At 27.9% G+C, this 24,837-nt stretch overlaps 11 protein-coding genes across 11 annotated transcripts; 4 read left to right on the top strand and 7 right to left on the bottom strand.

Moving 5' to 3' along the window:
• Window positions 1-497: 497 nt before the first annotated feature.
• Window positions 498-1,121, top strand: FG386_000939 (uncharacterized protein; the record flags this gene model as incomplete). The annotated part of the gene is made up of 1 exon (XM_067340332.1): window positions 498-1,121. The coding sequence occupies one exon, from the start codon at window positions 498-500 to the stop codon at window positions 1,119-1,121; it is 624 nt and encodes a 207-aa protein (XP_067196090.1).
• Window positions 1,122-1,958: 837 nt separating this feature from the next.
• On the top strand, window positions 1,959-2,975 carry FG386_000938 (uncharacterized protein; the record flags this gene model as incomplete). The annotated part of the gene is made up of 1 exon (XM_067340331.1): window positions 1,959-2,975. One exon carries the CDS (start codon window positions 1,959-1,961, stop codon window positions 2,973-2,975), a length of 1,017 nt encoding a protein of 338 aa, XP_067196089.1.
• Window positions 2,976-3,176: 201 nt separating this feature from the next.
• Window positions 3,177-3,675, bottom strand: FG386_000937 (uncharacterized protein; the record flags this gene model as incomplete). Its single annotated transcript, XM_067340330.1, has 2 exons — window positions 3,177-3,519; window positions 3,587-3,675. 2 exons carry the CDS (start codon window positions 3,673-3,675, stop codon window positions 3,177-3,179), a joined length of 432 nt encoding a protein of 143 aa, XP_067196088.1.
• A 688-nt stretch (window positions 3,676-4,363) lies between these two features.
• Window positions 4,364-7,345, top strand: FG386_000936 (uncharacterized protein; the record flags this gene model as incomplete). The annotated part of the gene is made up of 1 exon (XM_067340329.1): window positions 4,364-7,345. The coding sequence occupies one exon, from the start codon at window positions 4,364-4,366 to the stop codon at window positions 7,343-7,345; it is 2,982 nt and encodes a 993-aa protein (XP_067196087.1).
• A 76-nt stretch (window positions 7,346-7,421) lies between these two features.
• Window positions 7,422-9,383, bottom strand: FG386_000935 (uncharacterized protein; the record flags this gene model as incomplete). The annotated part of the gene is made up of 1 exon (XM_067340328.1): window positions 7,422-9,383. One exon carries the CDS (start codon window positions 9,381-9,383, stop codon window positions 7,422-7,424), a length of 1,962 nt encoding a protein of 653 aa, XP_067196086.1.
• A 715-nt stretch (window positions 9,384-10,098) lies between these two features.
• Window positions 10,099-11,562, bottom strand: FG386_000934 (uncharacterized protein; the record flags this gene model as incomplete). The annotated part of the gene is made up of 1 exon (XM_067340327.1): window positions 10,099-11,562. The coding sequence occupies one exon, from the start codon at window positions 11,560-11,562 to the stop codon at window positions 10,099-10,101; it is 1,464 nt and encodes a 487-aa protein (XP_067196085.1).
• An 821-nt stretch (window positions 11,563-12,383) lies between these two features.
• Window positions 12,384-12,869, bottom strand: FG386_000933 (uncharacterized protein; the record flags this gene model as incomplete). Its single annotated transcript, XM_067340326.1, has 1 exon — window positions 12,384-12,869. The coding sequence occupies one exon, from the start codon at window positions 12,867-12,869 to the stop codon at window positions 12,384-12,386; it is 486 nt and encodes a 161-aa protein (XP_067196084.1).
• Window positions 12,870-13,478: 609 nt separating this feature from the next.
• On the bottom strand, window positions 13,479-15,293 carry FG386_000932 (serine/threonine kinase-1; the record flags this gene model as incomplete). The annotated part of the gene is made up of 1 exon (XM_067340325.1): window positions 13,479-15,293. One exon carries the CDS (start codon window positions 15,291-15,293, stop codon window positions 13,479-13,481), a length of 1,815 nt encoding a protein of 604 aa, XP_067196083.1.
• A 1,146-nt stretch (window positions 15,294-16,439) lies between these two features.
• FG386_000930 (uncharacterized protein) lies at window positions 16,440-17,077 on the bottom strand (the record flags this gene model as incomplete). Its single annotated transcript, XM_067340323.1, has 2 exons — window positions 16,440-16,868; window positions 16,964-17,077. 2 exons carry the CDS (start codon window positions 17,075-17,077, stop codon window positions 16,440-16,442), a joined length of 543 nt encoding a protein of 180 aa, XP_067196081.1.
• Window positions 17,078-18,450: 1,373 nt separating this feature from the next.
• On the top strand, window positions 18,451-22,225 carry FG386_000929 (uncharacterized protein; the record flags this gene model as incomplete). Its single annotated transcript, XM_067340322.1, has 2 exons — window positions 18,451-18,490; window positions 18,564-22,225. The coding sequence occupies 2 exons, from the start codon at window positions 18,451-18,453 to the stop codon at window positions 22,223-22,225; spliced, it is 3,702 nt and encodes a 1,233-aa protein (XP_067196080.1).
• A 5-nt stretch (window positions 22,226-22,230) lies between these two features.
• Window positions 22,231-24,210, bottom strand: FG386_000928 (uncharacterized protein; the record flags this gene model as incomplete). Its single annotated transcript, XM_067340321.1, has 1 exon — window positions 22,231-24,210. One exon carries the CDS (start codon window positions 24,208-24,210, stop codon window positions 22,231-22,233), a length of 1,980 nt encoding a protein of 659 aa, XP_067196079.1.
• Between the last annotated feature and the right edge of the window lie 627 nt (window positions 24,211-24,837).

The following is a 24,837-nucleotide window of genomic DNA, read 5'->3' as shown; positions in this document are numbered from 1 at the left end:
GTTGTTATAACTTCAAATATAAATGTGTTTTATTGAGTTAATTTAACTTAAGTTTAAGGTATTATTACTATTCGTTCTTTGTATTTTCTGTTATTGTCATAATACCTTATTTGTTGCATGTTTACCGCATTTTCTACGGTTTCTTTGCTTTATGTCTAAACGTGCAGAAAAAAGTTTCCCTGAGTATAGGTACTAAATAAGCAGTTAGAGTTGAAGCTGCCGATTAATTTTCAATATAATTTTGTTTGTGTGATTTATTTCGTTTTTTTTGATTCAATAAAAAATTAATTTTTATTCGTTGAATAATAAGTGAAATGCGAGGGAAACGGTAGTTTGGCGGTGAGAGAATAGGTGTAAAATAGTTAAAATAATAAACAGGTAGAGTAAGAGGAAAATATTTGAGAACAAGGTATATAAAGGTGGAAAAGGCACTTTAAAAGATTTTTTGAAAATAATAACAATAGGATTAAAGGGTGAATTTGTTGTTTTTAAGGAAGATGAAGAAGATTTCTACAGTATTATCGGCAGTAGTTGTATCTATTGTTGCAATTACAATAGGGTTGGTAAAATTCAATTTGGTGAATGTGAGTGAGAATAGATTTTTGGATAAATTATTGACGCCTCAAAATGAGATTCCGGACGATGTTGGACCAAAAACAATGACAATTCAATATTGTGATACATGTGGTACAAGAAATTTGTATCAACAAGTACAAAGTTACTTAAGTTCGCGAGTAACAGACCCGGATTTTCAACTAGTACCTGTAAAATATAGACCGTCTCCATTATACAGAGTTTTGAGTTACACAATAACAGCTTCCCAGGTTGGACTCGGTTTAAGTGCGTTTATTTTTCCGTCTTTTCTTTCACCTCCTGCAACTGAGAATGGTCAACAAGGCGGTCCAAGAACTCACCTATTAATGTTAATTTTCTTCGGAGGCAACGTATTGAGAGGACTATTTACGAATTCTAACGCATTTGAAATTTATTTAGGAAAAGACCTAGTTTACTCTGCTCTTCAAAACAACAGTTCGGGGTATGCCACCCCTCCTACTATTGAACAAGTAGTTAAGATATTAAAAGAACATGGAATAAGCGTCTTAGAAACTCTAACAGAATAGAATAAATTAAGTAAATAGCAATTGAATTAAAAATAAAAGTACCATAGATGAAATAACGGTTTAATTTGAAGTCCTTAATTTGATTTCTTATTAAATGCTCTATTATATCATCAAGGCAGTTTAGAATTATATTTATAAAGAAATGTAATCAAATAAATTCTCGCGTTTATATTGTTTTAATATTTATGTAACAGGCGCCACCTACTAAATGTGAAGGCATAACCTTGTATGAGACTCAAGGGTGGAGCAAAATAACATGATTTTACTTTAATTTATGGTTGCGGGTCGTGCGTTTAAAATGACCTCGCTACCTTGTCTGTTAGGTTCCTGTATTGTTGCAGCACAGGAGCAAATTTTTCAGTGTTTATTTTGTGATACTCTCTTCTTTATATTAGTATTCGCCATAAAGCACAAATTTAATTTAGCCGGGGCATATGCATAGATATATTATATACACAACTGTGGGGAACGCCAGTATAGTGACGCATAAGGCATTAATATTTTAGAATAAAATTAGAAAAACGGAATAATAAATATAAGACAGTACTATAATGCAGTGAGACTGGAATATATATATTTATATGTATATATGAAAATAGCGAATGTAGATAAATACCATAATATTTATCTATGTCTGAATAGTATATTTATAGACATCTTAAATAGAAGAAGGCGATATAAACAAAGGCAACAAAAAGGGTAAAATAACGGAGGACAAGGAGCAGTAAATAGTAGTAAATAGAGATTTAAGAATATATTAAGTGGTTCTTTCTTACTTATATTTATATTTTAAGAAAAAAATCGGTGCAAACAAAGGAATACGAGTAAATACTAAGAATGTTTTTCAGTAGTGGTGGATTTGGGGAATCTCCATTTTCTAGAAATGACGGAAATTCAAGTACTAGAAGCAGCAGTATTTCAAAAGAGACAAGTAATTCGTACAGTTATTTGAATTCGAATGAAAATACAGAGAATAGATGGAGCAATAATGTGTTGACTCCGTCAAGAAATTCGTCCCTCACTACAAACAATGGAGTTTTAAGCAGCAATAGCAGAAATGATAGCAATAAAATAAAGAGAATGTGTTTGCCAGTAACAATATCAATGATAAAAAGAAATTTGGATGCAAGCCAAACTGCATTTACAATATTCGGAATGAGAATAAGTTCGGTTACATTGGTGGGTTGGATTATGCAAAAAGAAATACTTGCGTCTAGAATGATATTTAGAGTATCTGATGGCACAGGCGGAATAGATGCGAGATATGACATAGATTCTGAAGTAATGGGAGATGAGGTCACTGATTATTTGGGAGAGTTGCGAGAAGGTACACTAGTTAGATTGGTTGGACAAGTTGTGCCCGGAAAGGGAGATATTTTACCATATTTAAGTTGTTATACAATAATGAAAATTGAGCATAGTGAATACGCTTATTATCATCCAATAGAAGTTAATTACGTGCTGGGGCAGTTGGGTGAGTTGAATGACGTTTACTCGGACGATAGTAATAATAACAAAGAGGATTACTTTGGAATTTCTAATTTAAAGGTTAAAGGCGAGGACAGTTCCTTAACAAAGGGGAGGTCAGGGATTGACTTTGAATTGCTTAGGGACATAGACGTTCCTGATGACATAACCGACACAATTCAAAAGAATGTATATAAGACACTGGCATATGAGCTGAACAATATAAAAGATGAAAGGAAGAAGTCTTATGGTGTGAATAAAGAGACATTAATTGGGTTGTTAAAACCACATTACCAACCTAATATAGTCAACTCTGCGTTATTAGAATTGGAATCAAAGTATGCGGTTATATACGAATCTATAAACGACCACTATTGCGTTTTGTAGCCTATTTATGACTGCAAAACTTAAACTATTGAATTTTGCTTGAGTTTAGTTGCGGAAAAACCAGTTGGTGTTGAATTCCCTCAATGAGCAGCTGCAGGTTTGGAGATTCATAAGTGAGAAAAACGAGGGATGAACGAGTAAAATGACAGGAAAGTTAACGGCTTTTATTTAAATTTATATATGTTCAATTAAAAAATCGCTTCACTTTATCTTAAGTATCGATTTTTTTAAATGCGATCGTAAGTGCCTTAGCGGATCCTCAATTTCAGGAGAGGTTAATGATGAAATTGAGTTAATGGGAACAAATAAAAATTTGACGTTTGGGTTAACGCATTTATTGTTTCTTCTGTAAATTTTGCAATCCTTTAAAATTATCATTTTTAATTTCTTTTTGTTGATTAATTCGTATTGAATGTGATTTAACATTACTTTCCTATACTCTAGTGTGCCCTTTACTGTAGTGCCATTGACTAGATTTATTTCAACTACTTTGTAATTGAGTGAATTCAGAAGCAGTTCTATTAAGGTGTAGTTTTCATAGGGGCTTTGTTTAGTTATTTGCAAATTAAAGGTTGTTTGTGAGCCAAATATTTAGTGTATAACTAACTTACTTGTTTGAATGCTTCGGCTTCTCGTTCTCTTTTTCCACGAGCACCTCAGGCAACATGTATGTTTTAAAGTCAAAAAGCGACTTACTCATATTAGTACTGACTCCAATTTGACCTTCTACTTAACCACCCTGTCTATACAGCTCAAGTAGGTTTTGTTCAAGCAGGATTTCTGCGTGAACGCCAGTTAAAGCCTGGAAACAGACTTTGGTGTTCACTCGTTAGTTCAGTTAAGTTAGACTCAGAAGAGACAACCCCTGTTTCCCTAGAGGGAAACCCCTTCCCAAATTAGTTGACAGAATTCTTAATTTGAGGCAAGAAAAGGGAGTGCTGTATCATTCCGGTATCACCGATTTCATAGGATTCAGCAGAGGCGCATTAAAGTGCAAATAAGTGAGTACTTTTCGTGGCTAAATCACGCATATACTGGACCTAGAGGCACTTACTCACGCTAACACGAACTCCTATAATTTCTGGTATGCGAAGTAAAAACAGTGAAACTGTTAGTGAAACGAAATGAGACTCAAATGTAGTCACCACAGCTCAAACACAGCGGCGAATTTGCCAGTTTTGCATGTTATGCGGAAAAGCTAAAAAATTAATTTCAAGGTGAATTACAAGGGAAATGAATATCGAGATTAATTAGCAGGCGCGCCTTCATTTTGTCAGTGTTTAATTTAAAGGCAAAATTAAAAATCGGTTTATTTTATGTAGGTTTTAGGACGAAAGATAAATACATAGAGGGAGTGGGATATAGAGAATAAATTAAAGAACGAGAGGATGAGTGGGAATGTCTGTTGCATTATACTGAACCAAATACCACTTATGAAATACTCTGATTTGGGAGTCATAGTTAGAGTACAGGCCTCTAGACGCGCATCGAATAGTGGTGGAAGCGACAATGTTGTATTTGACGTGTTTGTGAATGATATAGTGCCTACAAAGTCTACGCATTTCAGGAGCATATCAGTTAACAACAGTGGCGACATGATACAGTTAAGTTCGTTAAGTTGTTGCGTAGTGGCAGCAATCCCGTGGAAGGAGGTTGATAGTATTAATGTAAATATAAAAGGAATTGGCGTGCATAAGGAGGAGAAAAGAGTGAGAAGGACTCCACATAAGTACGGTTTGTTTGATGAAGAGTTAAGTGAGGTTGAACCGGGAAGTGAATTTGTAAGTAAGATAGATATAAACAACAATTATTGCACTGGAGTGGTGGGGGAAATACCATTAATAAAGGGAGTAACGATACTCAGTGTAACTGATTCGTCGGTATTGCAGTTTAACATCGAAAACAGTACAGATTTGATATGTGCAAAGTGGTATAACCTTGACGACTACACATTATTTTTGCTTTTAAATGAGACATATATGGGTTATAATTATTCAAAAGTACAAATTTATGACTTAGAAAACATAATTAAAGAAGAAGAGGAGGGGGAAAAAGACGACAGGGAGGTTTTTATGATTAATGAGTTTGAATTTAAAACAATGAAAATTGACGAACATACGACCGTGTCTCCGGTGGACTTTGCCTTCGGAAGAGGTCCAGACATTTGGAACATGCTCTCGTTGTTTGTTTTATTTGACAATAATACAATAGAAACTATCTGTCCTGTTGTTTCTAACAGAATGAGACTTCCGTATTTTGCATACGAGGTCTTTTTCTCGTCTTTAATAGAACAAGAATTTATATTTGAAGCTAAAAATAAGAGTGCAGATACGGATTGTGAGGAGAGCAACATATGTGAATGCAAGTACGATAAGTGTTTTCACGATTTGTTAATACTAGTAACAAGTGATTTGAGAAACCCAATTGATGACAAAACAGGCGAAATAATAGACGATTACATAGAAATAAACATTCCAATTCAAGTGTACAAGTCAAACTTTAAAGATTTGCTTCCTAATCAGACTCATCTTAAATTAAATTGGGAGTCGGATTCACATGCTGAAAGTAGTGGATGTTTAAAGTCATTAAAACTATCATGCGTTACTAATTACCCGGTATCTGTTTTTATAGTTTATAATTCTAAAAAAACAATAGGTTTATTTACGTCAAGTTACTTATCTTTTCCGTCGTTTAAACAAAGTGAAAGTGACGAATTTGAACAGGATAATTTATTGTATTTGGTACAAAACTTTACGATACCCAGCGATTGGTATTCAACAAAAAACGATAGTGAATATACTATAACAGACAACGAAAAAACAAACAATATTATTATATATGATAAATTTATATACAACAGAAACACACACGAGAATAGGAAAGATAACACTCTTTTTGTTATTGGAATTTCTGTGTTCAACACAATCGCAATTATACACATAGACTGGCTTCAGCTTATTTTTTCGCTCCATTCAAATTTTGGTTCAGTTAACTCAGTTGAACATAATATTTGCAACGAATGCAAGGAGTGTGAGGACAAACAGTTGAGAATATACAGCAATATAGAAGCAGTTAGGGGTTACTTAAATGATAACAAGAAACTGAAAATACAAAGACTATGTGACAGTGAGTTTTTAAATTTGAGTGAATGTAATTTGGGTTTCGCAGTTAGTTCAAAAAAAGGAGTGTCACAAGACAGTAAAAGTTGTTGTAATTTAGAGGTATTAACAAATGAGAGCGTAAAAATCGAATTGATTTGTCCATTTATAAACAATAAAGAGGTTTCTTATGAAAATTCAAGCAGTTCTTCAAATGATGATGAAATATGCGGTGGAAAATATAGCAAAACCAAGTTAAGCAATGCTAAATTAATTAGTTCTAAATACGATGAGCTGCCATTTATTGCATACAACGAAGTATTTCAAATAAGAATAATAAATAAAGAGTATTTTATAGACAAGAGTTTGGTTGAAAAAGTTAAATTATTATCGGAAAATGCAGCTTGTTTTTGTGTAGAGAATGATTTTAAAGTTTATGATTGCCAAGAGAAAAATAACACCACTAAGAAAAACATAGTGAACGGTATATGTGAGTATGATGCAGAAAAGGCTTTTAAACACTACTTTGAAAGCTTAAAAAGTATTAAAAACGAATTTAAAAAATTTAATGACCCTGAAGAGATAACAAGTTATCATCTTAAGCTGCTAAGATTATTTAATGAATTCAATAAATCCGTTTTGGTTAGACTAAATTCGCAGTTAAAACCCACATTTAATTTAATAGATAACGTCAAGTCTAGGATTAAGCTTATTGAAAGGCTTAAAAATAACATAAGTAACACTCGAACTCAAATAGTTAGCAATGAAGAAAGAATAAATAAAAAGATTAAAGATGCCATTGAGAAAAGCGAAAAAATCCAAGAAAAGATTTATAATATTAAAAAATTGTTTGTTCATGAACTTAATATCCACAGATTAAACTTTAATAAAGAAGTGATTGTCCCGGAAATACTTCTTATGCTTTCCAATGTTCAACTCGAACTTTGCTCTTGCATAATTAATGTATTTAACAACAATCAAAGTTCAATAAGCAACAAAAATACAAACAATTTGAATTTAAACGGATCCGGAATTGATACAGGAGCTCCAAATATAAATCAAATGGGGACCGAAACCGACTCGGAATCCGGAACGGGAGCCACTGGCGTAGTTAACAACAATAATAGTATTGGTTATTCGACCAATAATGATTTCATGAATGATATTAATGCTAAACTTCAAAACTATATAAATCACAACAAAATAGTTTTAGATAAATACCAATCTTTGCAATCAGAAGTTATTGAGTTAAATAAATACATACATGATTAATTAATTTATTTAGTTTTGTATAAATTAAGGAAAAATAATACATTAACGAAAAATTATTCTAGTAAAATTTAAAATCTTAACTTTTGGAGGATCCTCCTGTTTTTGTACTTTTTTTAACGGAAGGTTGAGGTTTAGAGCTTTTTGAAACTATTGTCTTATTAACAGATCCTTTTTTAATTAGATTTTTTCCTTGATCAATGTCTTTCTTCTTGACAACTTTCTTTTCCACCTGTTTAGCTTTTAATTTAGCCTTAGAAGATGAATTATTCAATTTATTTTTCACATTATTCTCGCTTTCAGGAACATTGCTTTGCTTTTTTGTTCTAGTTGTTCTTTTAACTATAGAAACCTCATTGTCATTCTCATTTTTAACTGCTTTATTGTTCGATTTATCAATTGAGTCTGTTTTTTTAATGACTTTTCTCACTTTTTTAATATCTTTAGAATTGAGGCTTTTTTTTAATTTACTTTTCCTAGTTTTCAATGATTCGCTCTCATCAGTAAAATTTTCAACACTATCACTATCTTTATTATTTTTTATTGAATATGTATAATTAATTAACGATTTAGCAAAATTTTTAAGGCCAAAATTAACAATGCTTTTTCTTTCACCAGATTTGTCTTTGAAAACATCTTCATTATGATCCGGTGATTCTTCGCAAACATTCACATTTTCATAGTTGTTTACCTTACTATTATTTAAATGTAATTTCTGTTCTTCAATCTTAATTTTAAGTTCTTGATTGTTTTTATTTATTTTGTTTATCTCGTCATGTAGCTTTTCAATTATTACTTTATCTTCATTTAATTTATATGATATTGAATTTTTAAGGTGATTTATGTACTCGTGTAAAGTTTTTATTACAAGGTCAATCTCCATATTGCTGCTAAAGTCAACATTTATTAACGTTTTTCCACCAAATTTGTCTTTGATTTCAGTAATAAATTCATATAATATATTTTTGATTGGATTTAAATATTTAACTGTAAAGTTGTTTTTATACTTTATTTCTAAGTTAATTATTTCATCATTTAATTTTTTTATTTCGTAGTTTTTTAACTCATTTTCGCTGGACAAACAACTGTTTTCCTTGACTATATTAGTGTTATCTTCCTTTGACTTAATTAATTCATCTTGAATAAAACGTATTTTTTCTATATAATCCCGTTTCTCCACCAGCAATTCGTCTAATCTTTTTTTAGTATTTATCTCATTTTCTAACATAGTTTTTTCCTTACCTTCAAAACTCAATATTCTGTTTTCTAAGTCTTTCACTGTTCTTCTCAAAAAGTGTATTTCTTGGTTTTTCTCATTTAATCTTTTTCTCAATATCTCCATATTCTCCATTGTTTGTATATTATTGTCATTGTTTAGTGTATTGGAACATATTACTGGAGAATTTTCAACATATACAGAATTTAAATTGGCACTTGCTTTACTTGAAATAACTACATTCAAATTATCACTATTATTTTCCTCATACCTAATTGGTGTTTTTTCTACATATGAAGATGAATCAAATCCCTTATTCAAACAACTTTGAGGAGTAAATATTGATGTTGATTGAAAATTACCTCTGCCGATAGTATTAGCACCACCGTTAAATGATAGATTTGATTCCATCTTTTTTGGAGTTTGAATCATAGATTTTATCCTCACAACAGATTTTGTTATTGGAGTATTTAAGTTATTGTTGCTTTGAGGTCTAATTACTCCTTTACTTATATTAAATGGTGTTAGCACTCTTGTATTCTCTATTGAGGAGGAATTTTTTAATGAATGATCCTCCATATTACCGTTATATGCGTTATCTACGTTGTTTTTTTCCTTCATATATGGCAATGGTGGTGGAAGACCTAGTGGACGGGAGGGGGATGTAAATATCATGTTATTTCTTACACCAAAATCTTCCCTCAAATTCTCATTCTGTAACCTATTTGACTCGTTTGCACTGCTATCAACACTCCTCATAGGTGTACCACCTATTCCAATTGTATTACCCAAATTGTCTATCAATGTTGCGAATGACTTTCTCATTTTTCAAAACTATTGTTTCTTATAATATTTTATTTATTTATTTTGGTGTCTTTCTTTTATTAAACCTTTTTTATGTAGTCAAAGAACACGTTAATCACAAATACCAATTATAACAAAAATAATAGGGCAAAATCACGTAAATGTTATTCCTCGTTTTTTACGTCAGTTATATACCTCCTTCAATATCACATATCACATAAATATCCCTTTTATCTCAATATGTTTTTTATTTATATTATTTGTGTTTTATTAATTAGTGATTTATTTTTAATTTTAGTATTTAAATTTTTATTTATTATTTTGATTTTTCTCAGTTACTATTCAGCCATTAGAACAATTATTTATATACACCACTATAAATTACATGCAGCATTTTACCGCTCAACGTAGTTTATTTTTATTATTAGTTTTTATTTTTATTATGCAATTCTTGCATGTGGAATACTGAAACTCCCTATTTAACGAAACTTTTGAAACAGAATGAATAAATATATTAATTTTAGTCCCATAATTGAATTTATAATATATAAATAAAATTCACAGGAAAAAAAAACGGTTGTGGGAAAGTTAAGTTTGACTAATTTGTTTGAAATAAAATACAATAAATATTGTAGAAGAAAAAATAGTTAGATAACATTTAAAACTAATATAAAACGGAACTAACGTTGTTTTATTTTAAATTTTTTGTTTAACCACTAATAATGCAATAAAAGAATTAATCGTCGAAAATACTAGATCTCATATTGGAACTAGTTTGTTCTTCTCCAAATAAACTAGGTTTTTTTTCATTAGAGCTATTCTTATCGCCAGAATTGTTATTTAAAAATAAAGAAGACATTAGTTCTTTTCTTTTCATATCAAGTTTTTTTTTTCTTTCAAGTTCCTCAATTTGACGTTTTTTTTCCTGTTCAATCCTTAATCTTTCAGCATCCTCCCTTTTTTTTCTTTCAAATTCAAGTTTTTTAAGTCTTTCTGCCTCCGCTCTCTTTTCAATCTCTCTTTGATTTTCTCTAAAAGCATTAATATCGTCTATTTTAGAATAATTGGATGGCCTTTGAACGTTCGTATGATTTAAAATGTTGCTATTACCACTAGTATTATTATTATTATTGCTGTTATTATCATTATTAAAATTACTAAACATATTAGAGTTATTGCTTATATTATTAGAAAAAAGTTTGTTACTGCCTCTCATATTATGATTGCTTTGATCGCACTCATTGTTTAGATTACTACCATTATTACATGAAATTTTGATTCTTGATTGTAATAATGTAATTAACTCGCCTAATTTAACCTCAATATTATTAACTCTATTACTTAGTGACTTAATGTGATTTGTATGAAATGTATAGTTTTCTGCTATTGTTGTATTTAATCTGCTTGTAATTTTATTCAGTTCCTCAAAAACTTTCTCCCTTTCTATTAGTTTATTTAAATACACATTTTCGTGATTTTCTATTTTGCTACTATTTGTTGTGTTTTTGCTGTTTATATTTGTATTCAAATGAGTTAAATCATTAACACTGTTATTTACTGAATAGTTTGCTATGTTTGAACCATATGTTTCAACGTAAAATGAATCATCCGTTAAATTACATTTGTTTTGACTACTGTCGTGAGTATAGCTGTTAACACTTATATCATTAATATTTATATTAATATTATTATTACTATTTTCCTCCTTTTCTGTTTTAAGTTCATCATCATACCTATATACAGCTTGGTTATACAATTTATTGTTGGGAGTAAATTCATTGTCATTATTGTTAAACTCAATATTATTGGAATTAATGTGATTATTACTATTAATATTGTCATTGTCATCTTTGTTATCGCTATGATAAGTGCGCTTTACATTATTATTAACGTTAGTGAAATTACCACTGTCTTTCTCGAAATTGTTATTGCTGCTTAACCCTCCTTTTTTATTTATATCAAATGTATTATCATTACCCTCCTTAAATAACTCCCTTGAATCATTTATGTTATCAAATTTATCATCTATAAAATCACAAAAATCAACATCCTTATTATCTCCAAAACTTACTGCTGTCTTTTTATGATCATTATCAAACAATTCCCCATCTATGTAACCACTATCATTGTGATTCTCCATTTTGTGGTTAATTTTTCCATATTCAAAGTCATTACAAACAAAGTTAATATTGTTCTTCATTATTGAATTTATTCCTTTTACTGTAATTAAGTCCTAATAATTATACAAATAACAAAATTTAAACAGAATTTAATATTTAAAACCTTATCCAATAAAATAAAACACCCTCAAATTATATATTCAAAACGGAGCACCTAAATAATTTAAAATAACACTCAAGGTACTCACTTAATGTTTGCTTTCTTTATATCAATATATACCTTACTTTATTTTGTTTTTTCTTATTTTCAATATTTATTATCATCCCACTGAATTAAACTATTAATACATGATCAAACAAAAGGCGGGAAAACTATTTATTTCTGTTGATTTTATTTGACATTAAAATAATTACATTATTTATACTGATATGTTTCTTTCTGTTTTTAAGTGTTATCTGTTTCAATACTTATTTTTATGATTATTTAAGTTTTCTGTTATTTCTCTTATGATTTTGATAAAAATACTTATTTCAATTTAAACAATTGCAGAATTTACGTGTTTTCATTCTGATTTACTCTACTTAATAGATTTACGGATATAAGTTGAAAACATTATTTTCAAAATGAAGAGTTTACTTATTCAGTTAATGCACGCTAAAGTAATTCCGGATGGCTATACTAATATTCAAGATACATGTGTATAAAAAGTACGTACATTCAAAATTGTTTTTTAAAATATTAGAATTAAAAGTAGAAAAGAATAACATTATTTATACCTTAAAATAATACTCGCTATAACCTGGCTATAGTATAAATATTCAAAATTAATAAAAGCATTAAACCTAAATAATGATTCAATTTATGTTTAAATAAAAAGTTCCTGATAATATATATTTTGTTTCATTTTTTTCCTGTTTTTTTCCTGTTTTTGTCCTTTTTTACCTTTATTTCCTTTTTGGTTAATCTTTCCTTTTTTTTCTGATTAATTTCTTTATTTAGACTCTTAATTGATTTACTTGAATTCTCACATTCACTTTCCGTTGAACAACTATCAATGCTTAAGTCTTGATATCTGGAATCAGAAACACTTGAATGTAATTTGTTAGCTACATCATTATAAGCGTCCTTCCACCATTCAGTCCAATCTTTCGATGAAGATTCCCTCGATAAAGTTGCACCCAATCCAAGATTATCTGATTTTTTGTTAATTTGTATACATTCCTGAATGCCCTTTTCCTCTTTTCCCAATCCTTTTCCTTCAGACCATCCCATTTTTTGCAGCAGATTAGTACCTATACTTGAGGAAAATGGGATGCTCGAATAAAAACCTCCCTTACTAATCTTCTCGTAGTATTTTGACGACATCTCAGATGCTGTACAATACATTTAACCCATAAAATAATAATAAATGAAAGCAAATAAATCAAACCCAATATACCGTGCTTCCCTTGCAACTTTGCTGTTCTATTTCTTTGTAATTATTTATTCGTATACTAAGAGTAAAATAAACCACCTTAGTAGTACAAAAATACGTATTTTTAATTCTCCTTTTTATAAATAAATTCTTAATTGAATATTCACTAGTAATAGTTATATTTGACTACGGTTTGGCGCCACTTGCTTTAATTAAAATAAAAATTTGGCAAATGAAATATTAAAAAGGCTAAATATTCGAGTGGTTATGTTCATTGCTGTTCAGGAGGCACAAAGGAATACTTGGTGTATATCTAAAGTATTCATATAGGAATCCAATGCTTGCTTTCATTATTTTATGTTCAGACCTGATTACTGATTGCAACTACACATTTAAAATGGCAGTGATTTTCGCTATTCGAAATATGTGTAAATCACTCACAAATTAGAGTAATAAAAAACCTTTCTGCAGTCAACAAGCAAATAAATGAAACTAGAATAAATAATCGCGTTAAGACTCACTAAGAATACATATTAAATTAATAAAAAATGAAAATGTTAATTAATGTCTAACTCCTTTTACTATATCTCTTCAGTGAATTTATATCTAAAAAATTCATGTCTTAATGCCATCTCAGGGGTAGGTCTTGAAATAGGATCAACATTCAAAACATAACGAGCAAACTTCGCAAGAAGAATGTGTTTTTTGTCAACAATACTTTCTAAAGGTTTGCATAAAGAAACTCTCTCCAGAGAAGTATTGCTGGAGCATCCTTCAGGCCAATTAAGAGAATATACAGAAAATGACGATGAATCGTCTTTACAATTATTCATATTTCTGAAATTATTATTGAATTCGCAATTAATTTCATTATTCCTATTTAAATAGTGTTTGTTTACGTATTTTCTACCAGATTTACTATTATAGGCTTTTTTAAGCATATGATTCGGAAAAGGTTCAATTATTTTTTCTATCATAGCGAGATGTTCCAAGTGTTCATGAGTTCTAAAAAGCAACATTCCAGTATACAACTCCATTAATATGCAACCAAATCCCCACATGTCACTAGATATATCCCACCCAATATCTAGTATAACTTCAGGTGCTCTATATTGTCTAGTGTTAATTATACTACCATGATAATCATCCTCATAAGTTGCCGATCCAAAATCAATAAGCCTTACTTCTGGCCTAACAGGACGTCTAATTAAAGATCCAGGATGTCTGGGTGCGTTTACCCAAATATAATTATTATTTGTAAGTAGTATATTTTCCAATTTTAAATCTGTGTGAGCAAGTCTTAGTTTCCTCAAAAAAGATAATGCAAGTAGTATTTGTTCTGCTATGTTTTGTATGTCAGCCAAAAAAAAACCTCTTGAACAATTTCCTCTTAAAAACTCATATAAACTTTGACCGAGTTTCTCAAATACCAAACACATATTAGAATTGTTAAATAGAAAGGCATTGTAAAGTAATACACAAAATGAATATTTTCCATACTCATCATTCATGTTTACATCTCTGAGTATTCTAGCCTCTATCTTAGCAGCTTCTGTGTATCTTTGAACATTCTTAACGACCTTAATTGCAACTTTTCTTTTTCTTTTCAAATCCTCACATTCAAATACCCTTCCAAATGTACCCTCGCCTATAATACCCATTATTCTATACCTTTGTGTTAGATATTGTCCCATGTACCAGGAAAAGTGATCTATATCCTCAGAACTCGTGTAGTTATTCTTATTTAAAAACGAATCATTATCATTGTTTCGTACTTTTTTTAAATTTTCTATTGAACGATTATTATAATAATAATTTTCGAAGTGTTTTGTTCTGTTACTTGTTGTGTTATAGTATATTGAAGAGGCGTAAGAATCGTGAGAAAAATCGTAGTAATCGTTATATTCATCCCTGTTTATGTTGTTGTTTCTATAATACTTTCTGCTATATCCACTATGATTTTGGTTTATTAACGATTTCAAGTCAATATTACTTACCGTCATTTTATCTTTGTGAATCTTATTATAATTAGAATATGTTTTATAGTTTACGGTACCGTTATTTATTCCTGCTAAAGCATTGTTATTAAGTAAATTTTTATTGTTGTTTATATTTATGTCGTCAATAGACTTTTCCGATGATGTTACATATTGAATTTGAATATCATGGTCTGTTTCATTCATATTGAATCTTTGTCTATACTCATTAGCTTTTTGTTTTAATAGTATCTCGTCTCTTTCATCTAAATAACCGTTTGAATCGTAATAATTTCGTCTTTTTCTTTGTCTATAACTATTTTCATTATCGTCCTGCATTGCTACAAAACTGCTATTTGGACCTCCAAAATTGACTTTGTTTTTGTTACTTATGTATTTAATATTGTTTCTTTGATTCATAACTTTAATTTAATTAATTTTGTTTATACATCAAGCTAAAAGTAATTATACTCAAATTTTTAACATTATGTATATTACAGTATAAATTATGTTGCTATAAAATTCACGCAATCTTAATCCCGAGTTAAGTAAGACAAAAGTGAATTCCTTTAAACAACCAAGTCTTTTTCTTATATAATAGTTAAAGTGAATACTCTAAAATAAATTGATATTATTCAACAATAGGCTAATATTGTAGTTCTTGGTCAAAAATCAAGCTGTTATTAATATTTGATGTTAAATTTCAAATTCACATTTATACTCGTAAAGTTAGTATTGCCAGTTTATTCTCCAGATATATTTTCTGGAAAATAATATACAATTTAGTATTTATTACTATACCCGTATCTTATATAAGATATGACAAAACATAATCAGCTTTCTCTTATTTAAATTACACTAGTCTATGCCTCCGATATCAGTATTTATTTTCAATGGTCAAGTAAACTGGCACTTATATACTCCAAATATACATACAGATATTTACATATATCTAAATTCAAAGGTTCAATAAAATGAAATATAAGTTTATCTCACGTCACTTAAATTAGTAAACAAACTAGATAGATAATAAGTAATCAGATCTCTGAGCGACTTGTTGTCTCTATATTATTCAAGAAAAATTATTATTCAAATAATTAACGTTATTTTATTACTAAAAAAACAATAACAATTATAATAGAAAGAGAAAGGGTTTAACTGCCAATTATATATACTAAAACCAAAGTATTCCTGTTATCTGCCAGATATGTATGTTAAACCTTCAAATTGTGACAATTCAGTATGAAGCGATAAAACTCTGGTTACTCTTCTCTTTAAAATGAGTCACCACAGCAAAATCAGTGTACTTGTGTAAATAGCATACATATATATATATGTATATTGACTACCAGCCTATGTTCCCCTTACTTAAAGTTCCTTGAGTACATTTATATTTTAATGATCAATATTCAAACCTAAAAGATATTGACCTGACACTTTTTCTATAGCCATTGTACTACCTTTTACTTATATTTACATTCCAGGGTGCCTACATTTTTTATACAACTTGGAGCGGGAAATCCAAGAATGGCAAAGGCGGGGAAACTGTATCTAAATTTGACTTTATTAGTAATCCTGAGAAAGCAGACCTTTTATTTCCTCTATTTCGCATTGTGTAAGCGTTATATCTTGTTGGTTTGATTCGCTTTCCTGCGAATCAAGTGACAATTGCCTTATAAGCTCGTTTATGATGTGAGAATCTCCGTCGAATAGCTGGTTGTTATTTCGTTTTTCATCTAAGTTTAGTTTGTTTTTAACCAGGTCTGACAATTTAAGTGGCTCAGTTGTACAATAGTCGTGTTCGTTTTCCGGGAAATACTGATTGTTATATTCGTCACAATCACTTTTCAATGTGTTGTTGCTGTCACTGTTACTGTTACTTTCCAGTTTGAACTCATCCCCAGAGACGGTATTGTCTTTACTATTCAATAACTTAAATTTGTTAATCTGTTCCAAAAGCCACATATCATTTATTGATGACGGCACCAGAAACACCTGTACACATTTTTAAAGTTAAGTTACATTCAAATTTAAGATGAGGTTAATTAATAAGTAAGCCTATGGCTTTACTCGAAAGTATATAAACTAACCCGACTGTTCAGTGCATCATGCAATGAGTCACTCTCAGATTCCTGAGAACTTTCAAATATTGAAGAGCAACATGTTTGAAACGAATCGTCTGTTTTAGTTGAAATGTTTGACATTAATAAATACAGAATAAAATTAACAGTGTATGTGTTTTATATTAAGTCTAATATAGCTCGCCTTCAGGGCAATAGCTGCATAAAACTATGTCAGTATGGTATTGCCCTTTTTATTCACCATCAAAACAGTATTTACTGTAAATATATTCTGCTATCGTCTTAATTATGTAATCTACTTGTGTACATTACACTTATTTTTTGATTCAATAGGTTTATAAACTGGGGAAAATATGATATTTTACTTGTAATATTATGAAACTACTTTAGAAAACTAAATGAAATAGCGACTAGTATTTAGTGTAAATGTTAGTACTCTGCATATCACACAGCTGATTACCACTCCTACATTTGTCTTCGTCCGCCTGTATTTACTAAACTTTACTGAAATCCCAAGATGTTTCAGGGTAAGTCATAAACCACAAAAATCAATATATTTTACAGTTTTCCAGGTCAGTGTATAAATTGAATTATTTATTTACAACTACAAAAATTACAACAATAACTTCAAGGTAACTGCTGTTTCTATGGCAGAGTAAAATTATTTTATTAATTAGTATTTAATTAGTGCTACAATTAAATATCACAAATGCATGTGGCACCGCCTCATACCTTCTAATCACTCCCGCCCACTCACCCCACCCCTATCACCTTCCAAGCCTCAAGTTTAAATCTAATTTTCATTTAAGAAGGTAGTTTTTGTCACTTAAAACTAAACCAAGTACATACAGGACACGAATTATGAAAGATGCTGTAAAAAGGACTTAAATTTGCGATGTCTAGCAAAACCAGTGCGACGTAAATTACACAATTCTGCCAAAACTTGCCTCGCATCTCCTGCTTTGGTTTTGCTCTTAAACCAGGAATTTACGCATTGTAAACGCTACTAATACAGATCTGTTGTTTGCTTGAGTGTGAATCCATTTCACGCCTATCCCATTGCTGTTGTAAATTCACAAAAAGCCACTAACTTCTTTCCCAGTGCAAAAAAAAAATTTACCGGTACCCTTTTTTTATTTATATTCAATGTAACACAGGATCGCCCGCCATTATTTTTATAAATGTACGTTTCGTCTCGTAAATTTGGATTAACATTCAATTGCGAGGGGAGAAGTGTGAAGGAAAGTTTTTGGATCCACGGAGAAGAAATAGAAGCAAACCTAAAAAAGCAGTCCGTTTGAATTTTCTTGTTTAATACTTGAATTAGGGTTTGATATATTTCCCTGTTGTTTTTGTATCAGATTCAAAGAGTACAGGAGCAGGCCACGGCCTCGACAAATAAATAGGAAATCTTTTTTTAGTAACAGGTAAATTCTCACAAATTAATTCACTTATTTTAGATATAATACCAGATTATGATTTTTTAAGTATAAATTATGGACGGTGAATCCAGTCTTTTTTGTCTCAAAGAAAAAGGTAATTTTCTTTTAAATAACTAAAATGAATTACTTTATAGTGATCGTAATAAATTAACTTACTACTTACTTAGGTAATGAATACTATTCAAAGGGTGAATATAATGAGAGTATACGTGTTTATACAAAAATACTAGATTCTATAAATGATAAATTTAAGTGTGATGACTCAGTTGAGAACAATATTAACAATGAATCATTTCAGAAGGAATATTCTGATTTAAAGTTTAAAGTTTTGTTAAACAGATGTGCATCTTATATTAAAATAAAAGACTTTGAGAATGGTTTAAATGATAGTAACAAGGTACTAGAAATAAATGGCAACGATGTTAAAGGACTGTTTAGGAGAGCAAATTGCCTGTCAAACATAAACAATATAGATGATATAAATAAACTTAATAATATAAACAAAGCTATTGATGATTTAAAAAAAGCACTAATCATTGAAAAAAATAATAAAGAAGTGAAGGATTTACTTTTAAAGTTGATTGAAGAAAAAGGCAAAACTGAAAATAATATTCAAATAAATCAGTTACCAAGCGAAATCATTAAAAATATTTACAACTTACTTGTAAATGAATGTGATGATACTAATGATGTTAAAATCGATTATAATAAAGAGTTGAATAGCAAACTAAACGATTTATATTTATATATTAATTCAAATGGAAACCACGATATTATACTAAACACATCATCTACAGAAAATATTATATCTATTTTCAAACACAAAAGTGTGAAATTAGGTAACCAATTAATATATGTTCCTATTAACAATTCAAAAGATATTTGTAATTCTATTGTAAAAAATTCATGGAGTATTCTTTCCAGTTTACTTGAGGATAATGACTGTATAATAAGTAGTTTATTAGATGAAAATTATAATAATAGTGGAAATTTTTCGAATATAAGCAATAATGATTTAAAATTTAAAAAATATGACGCAAATAGTAAAAACAAACAGTTGATTAATTTTAGAAATTCTTTTAAAAAAAACAATATTATCAATTACACAGAAATTAAAAATTTTATTAATAATTGTATTATTTTTAATGTTAATAAGGAAAATTTGATTATCATACTAAATAATATTTTTAACATTATATTCTGCATTAATGACCAATATATACACGACATTGATTATATCAATTTTTTAATATCACTTATTGATATTGGAACTCCATTTATTAACACTAATGATAATGCTAATGTATTAATATCACTGATTTTAAGAAATTTATCAATTTTATTTAAAAATAGAAACTCAATTACCAATAAACTTAAAGCTCTTGAATACTCTAGTGAAATTGAAAATTTAATAAATTCTATTTTTAAGTTATCATACGAATATTATAATCAACTACTATTTAATAACCCAAGTTCTAATAATGAAAACATATTTAATAATATTATTAATAATTGTGAATTTATTTTAAGTATTATTTTTTCGTTACTTTCAGAAAAAGAGAGAAGTGATAACATTGATATTAATGCTATTTCAAACAATCACTTTATTCAAAAATATATTATTAAGTCAATGACCAAGTATTATGATAACCATAATAGTGAGTTCAATATTAATAATGATGATAATAGCGAGTACAAATATTATAATTGGATTATTAGTGATTACTTATCATTTGTTACTGGCCTCATTGGAATTAAAGTACTACATTTTTCAAATAGAGGAATACTTAAATCTAATATTATTAATTATCCACATATTATTCATTGTATTTTGCTTTTTATTGTTACTAATAATAAAGAGTATAATTCTTTACTTAATCATTGTAAAAACTATAACTCCTCGCCATATCCACTAAGTGATAATGTATATAACTCTATAATTAAAACAAATTGTATTGAAGTTATTTCTTTACTTATGGAATATAGTGAAATAAGAGGTTCTATTGCTAAAGATGAAGATACTGTTGTTATATTATACAATAATTGTAAATATATTGTTGATGATGAATATAACAATAAAAGCTTTAACATAAATAAATTAAATTCATGTTGTAGACTGATTAATGGTATATCGAAATTTAGCGTTGAAAATAATACTATTCTCTCACTGATTATAGAACAATTAAATATTTCAGAATTATTGAAAAAAATATGGTTTATTTTTATTAGTACTGATAATAACTATATTGAAAAAAATTCATATTTTAGTATTTACTGGTCTTGTATACAAAATTATTTTGAAATACTTACGATACTTTCAATGCATAAAGCATTTAAAATTATATTATTAAGTTCAAATATGATTGATAATAATGGATTATTTATATTATCTGTACTTAATATTTTCAATATTTTTGATATACATAATGATTCAAAAAACAATAAATATCCACCACATTCGTTTTTTTATTTATATTTATCTTTTATTCAAAATTTACTTACTTGTAATGAATCAGATCCATCAACAGAAATTCAGAATATCAATGATGATAGTAATAAAAATAACTATTTCTTAAAGAGACAAAGATATTATAAACAATTAAATTCACAAGATTATTTTGATTTCGATCAATCCCAATTAGAAGAACTTGAAATGATGTATAGTAAATTACCTAAATATAGTAAAGCTGAAAAAAATGGTATTTATGATCGTGGTGATGAATCACTTGTAAATAGATTTAGAAACATTATCATGGATAATACAAACGTAATAAGCCATTTGTATTTAATATTAAATAATTATCTGAATAATAATTTAAAATCATCAAATGAAAATAATAAATCATTTATAATTTCATCATCATTACCAATTATATTAAGCATTTCAAATAATATATGTGATTTAATAACTATTAACAATAATGATTCAAAATTGATTTTATTACATAGAGGAAAAATTGTACAAAATGGTGGATTGAAATGTTTACTTGATTCTATTACAATTATTGAAAATGAAATTAATGATAATTTTAATAATAAATCTTCTAGACCATCGCCCATTAATAAAAAATATCTTTTTGATAGAATGAGAGAATACAAACAAGCTATTTCAAGATTACTTATTTATATATCACCTTCACTTATATCATATAAACTTTTATTAGAAAGTGCAATTAAAATACAGTCTCTTTTAGATGATGAACATGAATTACTTCAATATGAATCTGCATTAGCCATTACTAATATTTTGAGTAAATCATCAGACAAATTATCTGAAGGTGAAGACGATTCTGTTACTGTTCGTATTTATAATAATGGACTTGGTTGGAATTTACTCAAAAATCTTTGCTTTTCTGATAATATTTTGCTCAGATCAACTGGATTAGAAGGGTTATGCAACTTTTGTAATAAAGATTTCGTTGTTTCAAAACAATTCATTAATAGTAAATCAAACGGTATTGAAGATTTAAAATTATTTGTTGCTTTCTCACTAGAAAACAATATTCGTATTCAAAGAGCCTCTCTTGGTGCTTTAGCAATGTTGTCATCTTATTCTGATGTATCTAAAATAATATTGAATAATTGGAATAATATTGGAAATAAATTAATCGAGCTTTCTAATGATAATAATGTTATTAAAAATATTGAATTAAAAGAAAGATTATTATTTTGTCTTAATAATTTATTGTCGTCATCACAAAACAATAACGATAATAATGATGTCATTAGTGATAATATTAATAGTAATATTGATAAAAATACCAATAACATTGATTCAATATTAGTAATTAATAAAATTATCAAAGAAAGTATATCATTATTAATATAAAGTTTTCAATTTTTTATATTTGACATTGATACATTATTATTTGTTTCTATTGACGATGATGACATTGTTGACGAACTTGATATTGTGTAAATCTTTAATTCTTTATTACTATTTAATATAAACTTTTTAATCCCTATTTTATCTGTCCCAATCATAACTTTTTTAGTATTTTCATAATTTACATTATTATCTTCAATATTTTCAACTATATTTTCAATGTCATATCCCATGTCACTATTAACAGTGGCATCAACAGTATCATTATTTTCAATTATATTATTAACACAAGATTTGTTTTTTTTATATACTAATTTTACATATAATGTTTTTATTTTATATACTGTCATTAGTGCGAATGGTATTAATGAAAGATAACCTATTATCTGAAGTGATGTTGTATATTTTTGTGGAGTATTAGCCAATACTATTGATAGGATTAGATTTCCCGGAATAACCATTGAATAACAAAATGAATTTATTAATGCAAACTCATTTTGTTTAAATAGTGAACGAATATATGATGGTGCAATAGAATACATTGCTGCGTATGAAAAGCCAACTCCAAATATTACTAATATCCAATTTGATTTTAAATAATTTATTAATAACAAGGATAAAGACATTGTTAGTGTTAGTATAATTGTTTGAGTACTTTTATATAGTATTTGACCATTGTCCAATAAATCGCTAATATAACCGGACAATATTCTTACAAATAATTCAATTATTGTTAGTATTTGTATCATTCTAATTGATTTCTCTTTAGTTATATTTGGTATGTAATAAAGTGAAAATCTTTGAATAAATGTACCAAAAAATTGCCCTGTACTTATTGTAAATAAATAAACAAATATAAGTGATACTATTTCAATGTTTGAAATTAAAGTTATAAAATTATATACTGAATTCTTAAATCCCTTTATGTCATTTATTATGTTTTTATTTGTAACACCTTCATTTAATTCACATTCTTTATTATATAAAAAATTATTTTTTAATGTGACGCCATCTTTAATATAATCAATTTTATTTTTAGTTGTGATATTTTGTTTAATGTTATCTATTACTAATGTATCCTCATATTTATTTTGACAATTAATGTTGCTATTATTTTCGATAATATAATCACTTTTTATTATGAAACTAATTATTCCCTTCCTGTCATATTTAATTACTTTATTAGATATCCTTTCTTTAATATCATCACTATTATATTCATTATTAATAAAGGTATCACCTAAAGTATCAGTCAAATCTATTATGTTACTGCTATTATCATCAAAATCTGTTATACTTTTATTGCTATTATCACTATTGCTTATTGAATTAATTATTTTTTTTTCAATTAAAATAATCATATATATTGAAAAGAATCCTATAATTGCTGAAATGCAAAAGCAAGTTAAAAAAAAGTTTAATATTGAACCAGAATCTAAAAAGAAAAGTCTGTATATTTCTGATAATGTAAGACCACCAATACTATACATTGTAAATTGTATAGATGTTATCAATCCTCCGTATTTTATTGGCCAGTATAATAAGTTTATCCATAATGAACCTAAATTCAATGTAACACCTCCCTGTAATATCAATGCGAAACTTATACCGTATGAAAATATAAAAAAAATTGAACTTGATAAATCACTTATTAAATATTTATTCATATAATATATACATATTTTTTGTGTTATAAACAAAAAAACATAACCAGATAGTGTTATTATTATTCCATACAATAATACATTTCTTGAAGCATTTGGCTTTGAAAATATAACTCCAGATGGAATTATACAAAAACCTATAATACTTATACTGTATATATATGATAGTACTGTTTCTTGTTTAAATACTTTCTTTTTTAAATCTTCAATTATTATACTATATATTTTACTTGTGTTTGATATCAACGATATTGTAGAACCAAATACTAACAATAACAAAAGCAGAAATATTCCCACATTCCTAGAATTATTATTACTTTGCATTCTCCTATCATAACATGTATTTATTTACTCAAATAAATATACCTATATAAATAGATACTTATATGACAATATATATTGATTCATTAATTCATACCATTTTTATTTTACTTATTGTTTGACTCCCAGAAAAACTATTTTACTTATTCATATATATAAAGAACTATTTCTGTATAAACACATATTTAAACATATAGATATATATACAGTATTTTTTTATGTGTTAAATTTCATATATTATTAAATTATATACACATATATATGAACATATGTATATTTACATCTATGTATATATATATTCTTTTTATTCCTTTTTTCTTAATATTCTAATTATCCACTTAAACACATTTAAACAGGTATTGTCACATTGTAACTACATGTAATGACCACATGCACTAAACAAAAAATAAATAAAATAATTTCTTAGAACAGGTGGAGGGAAATAAAGTATAAAATAAGTTTTAATCTATTTCATAAATCTGAATTTACAACCAAGTATTTCAATACAAATTTTAACAGATTAAATTCTAATTTAAGTAGTTTACACCAACATATGACTAAGTACTAATATGAAAATTTTAGGTAAAAACATAATGAATATATTTATCAAAATCTTTTTCTTTATTGTAA

Source organism: Cryptosporidium ryanae, assembly GCF_009792415.1.
Source record: "Cryptosporidium ryanae isolate 45019 chromosome Unknown contig_19, whole genome shotgun sequence".
In the NCBI taxonomy this organism is placed as follows: domain Eukaryota; phylum Apicomplexa; class Conoidasida; order Eucoccidiorida; family Cryptosporidiidae; genus Cryptosporidium; species Cryptosporidium ryanae.
This window is presented reverse-complemented; position numbering and strand designations above follow the sequence as displayed.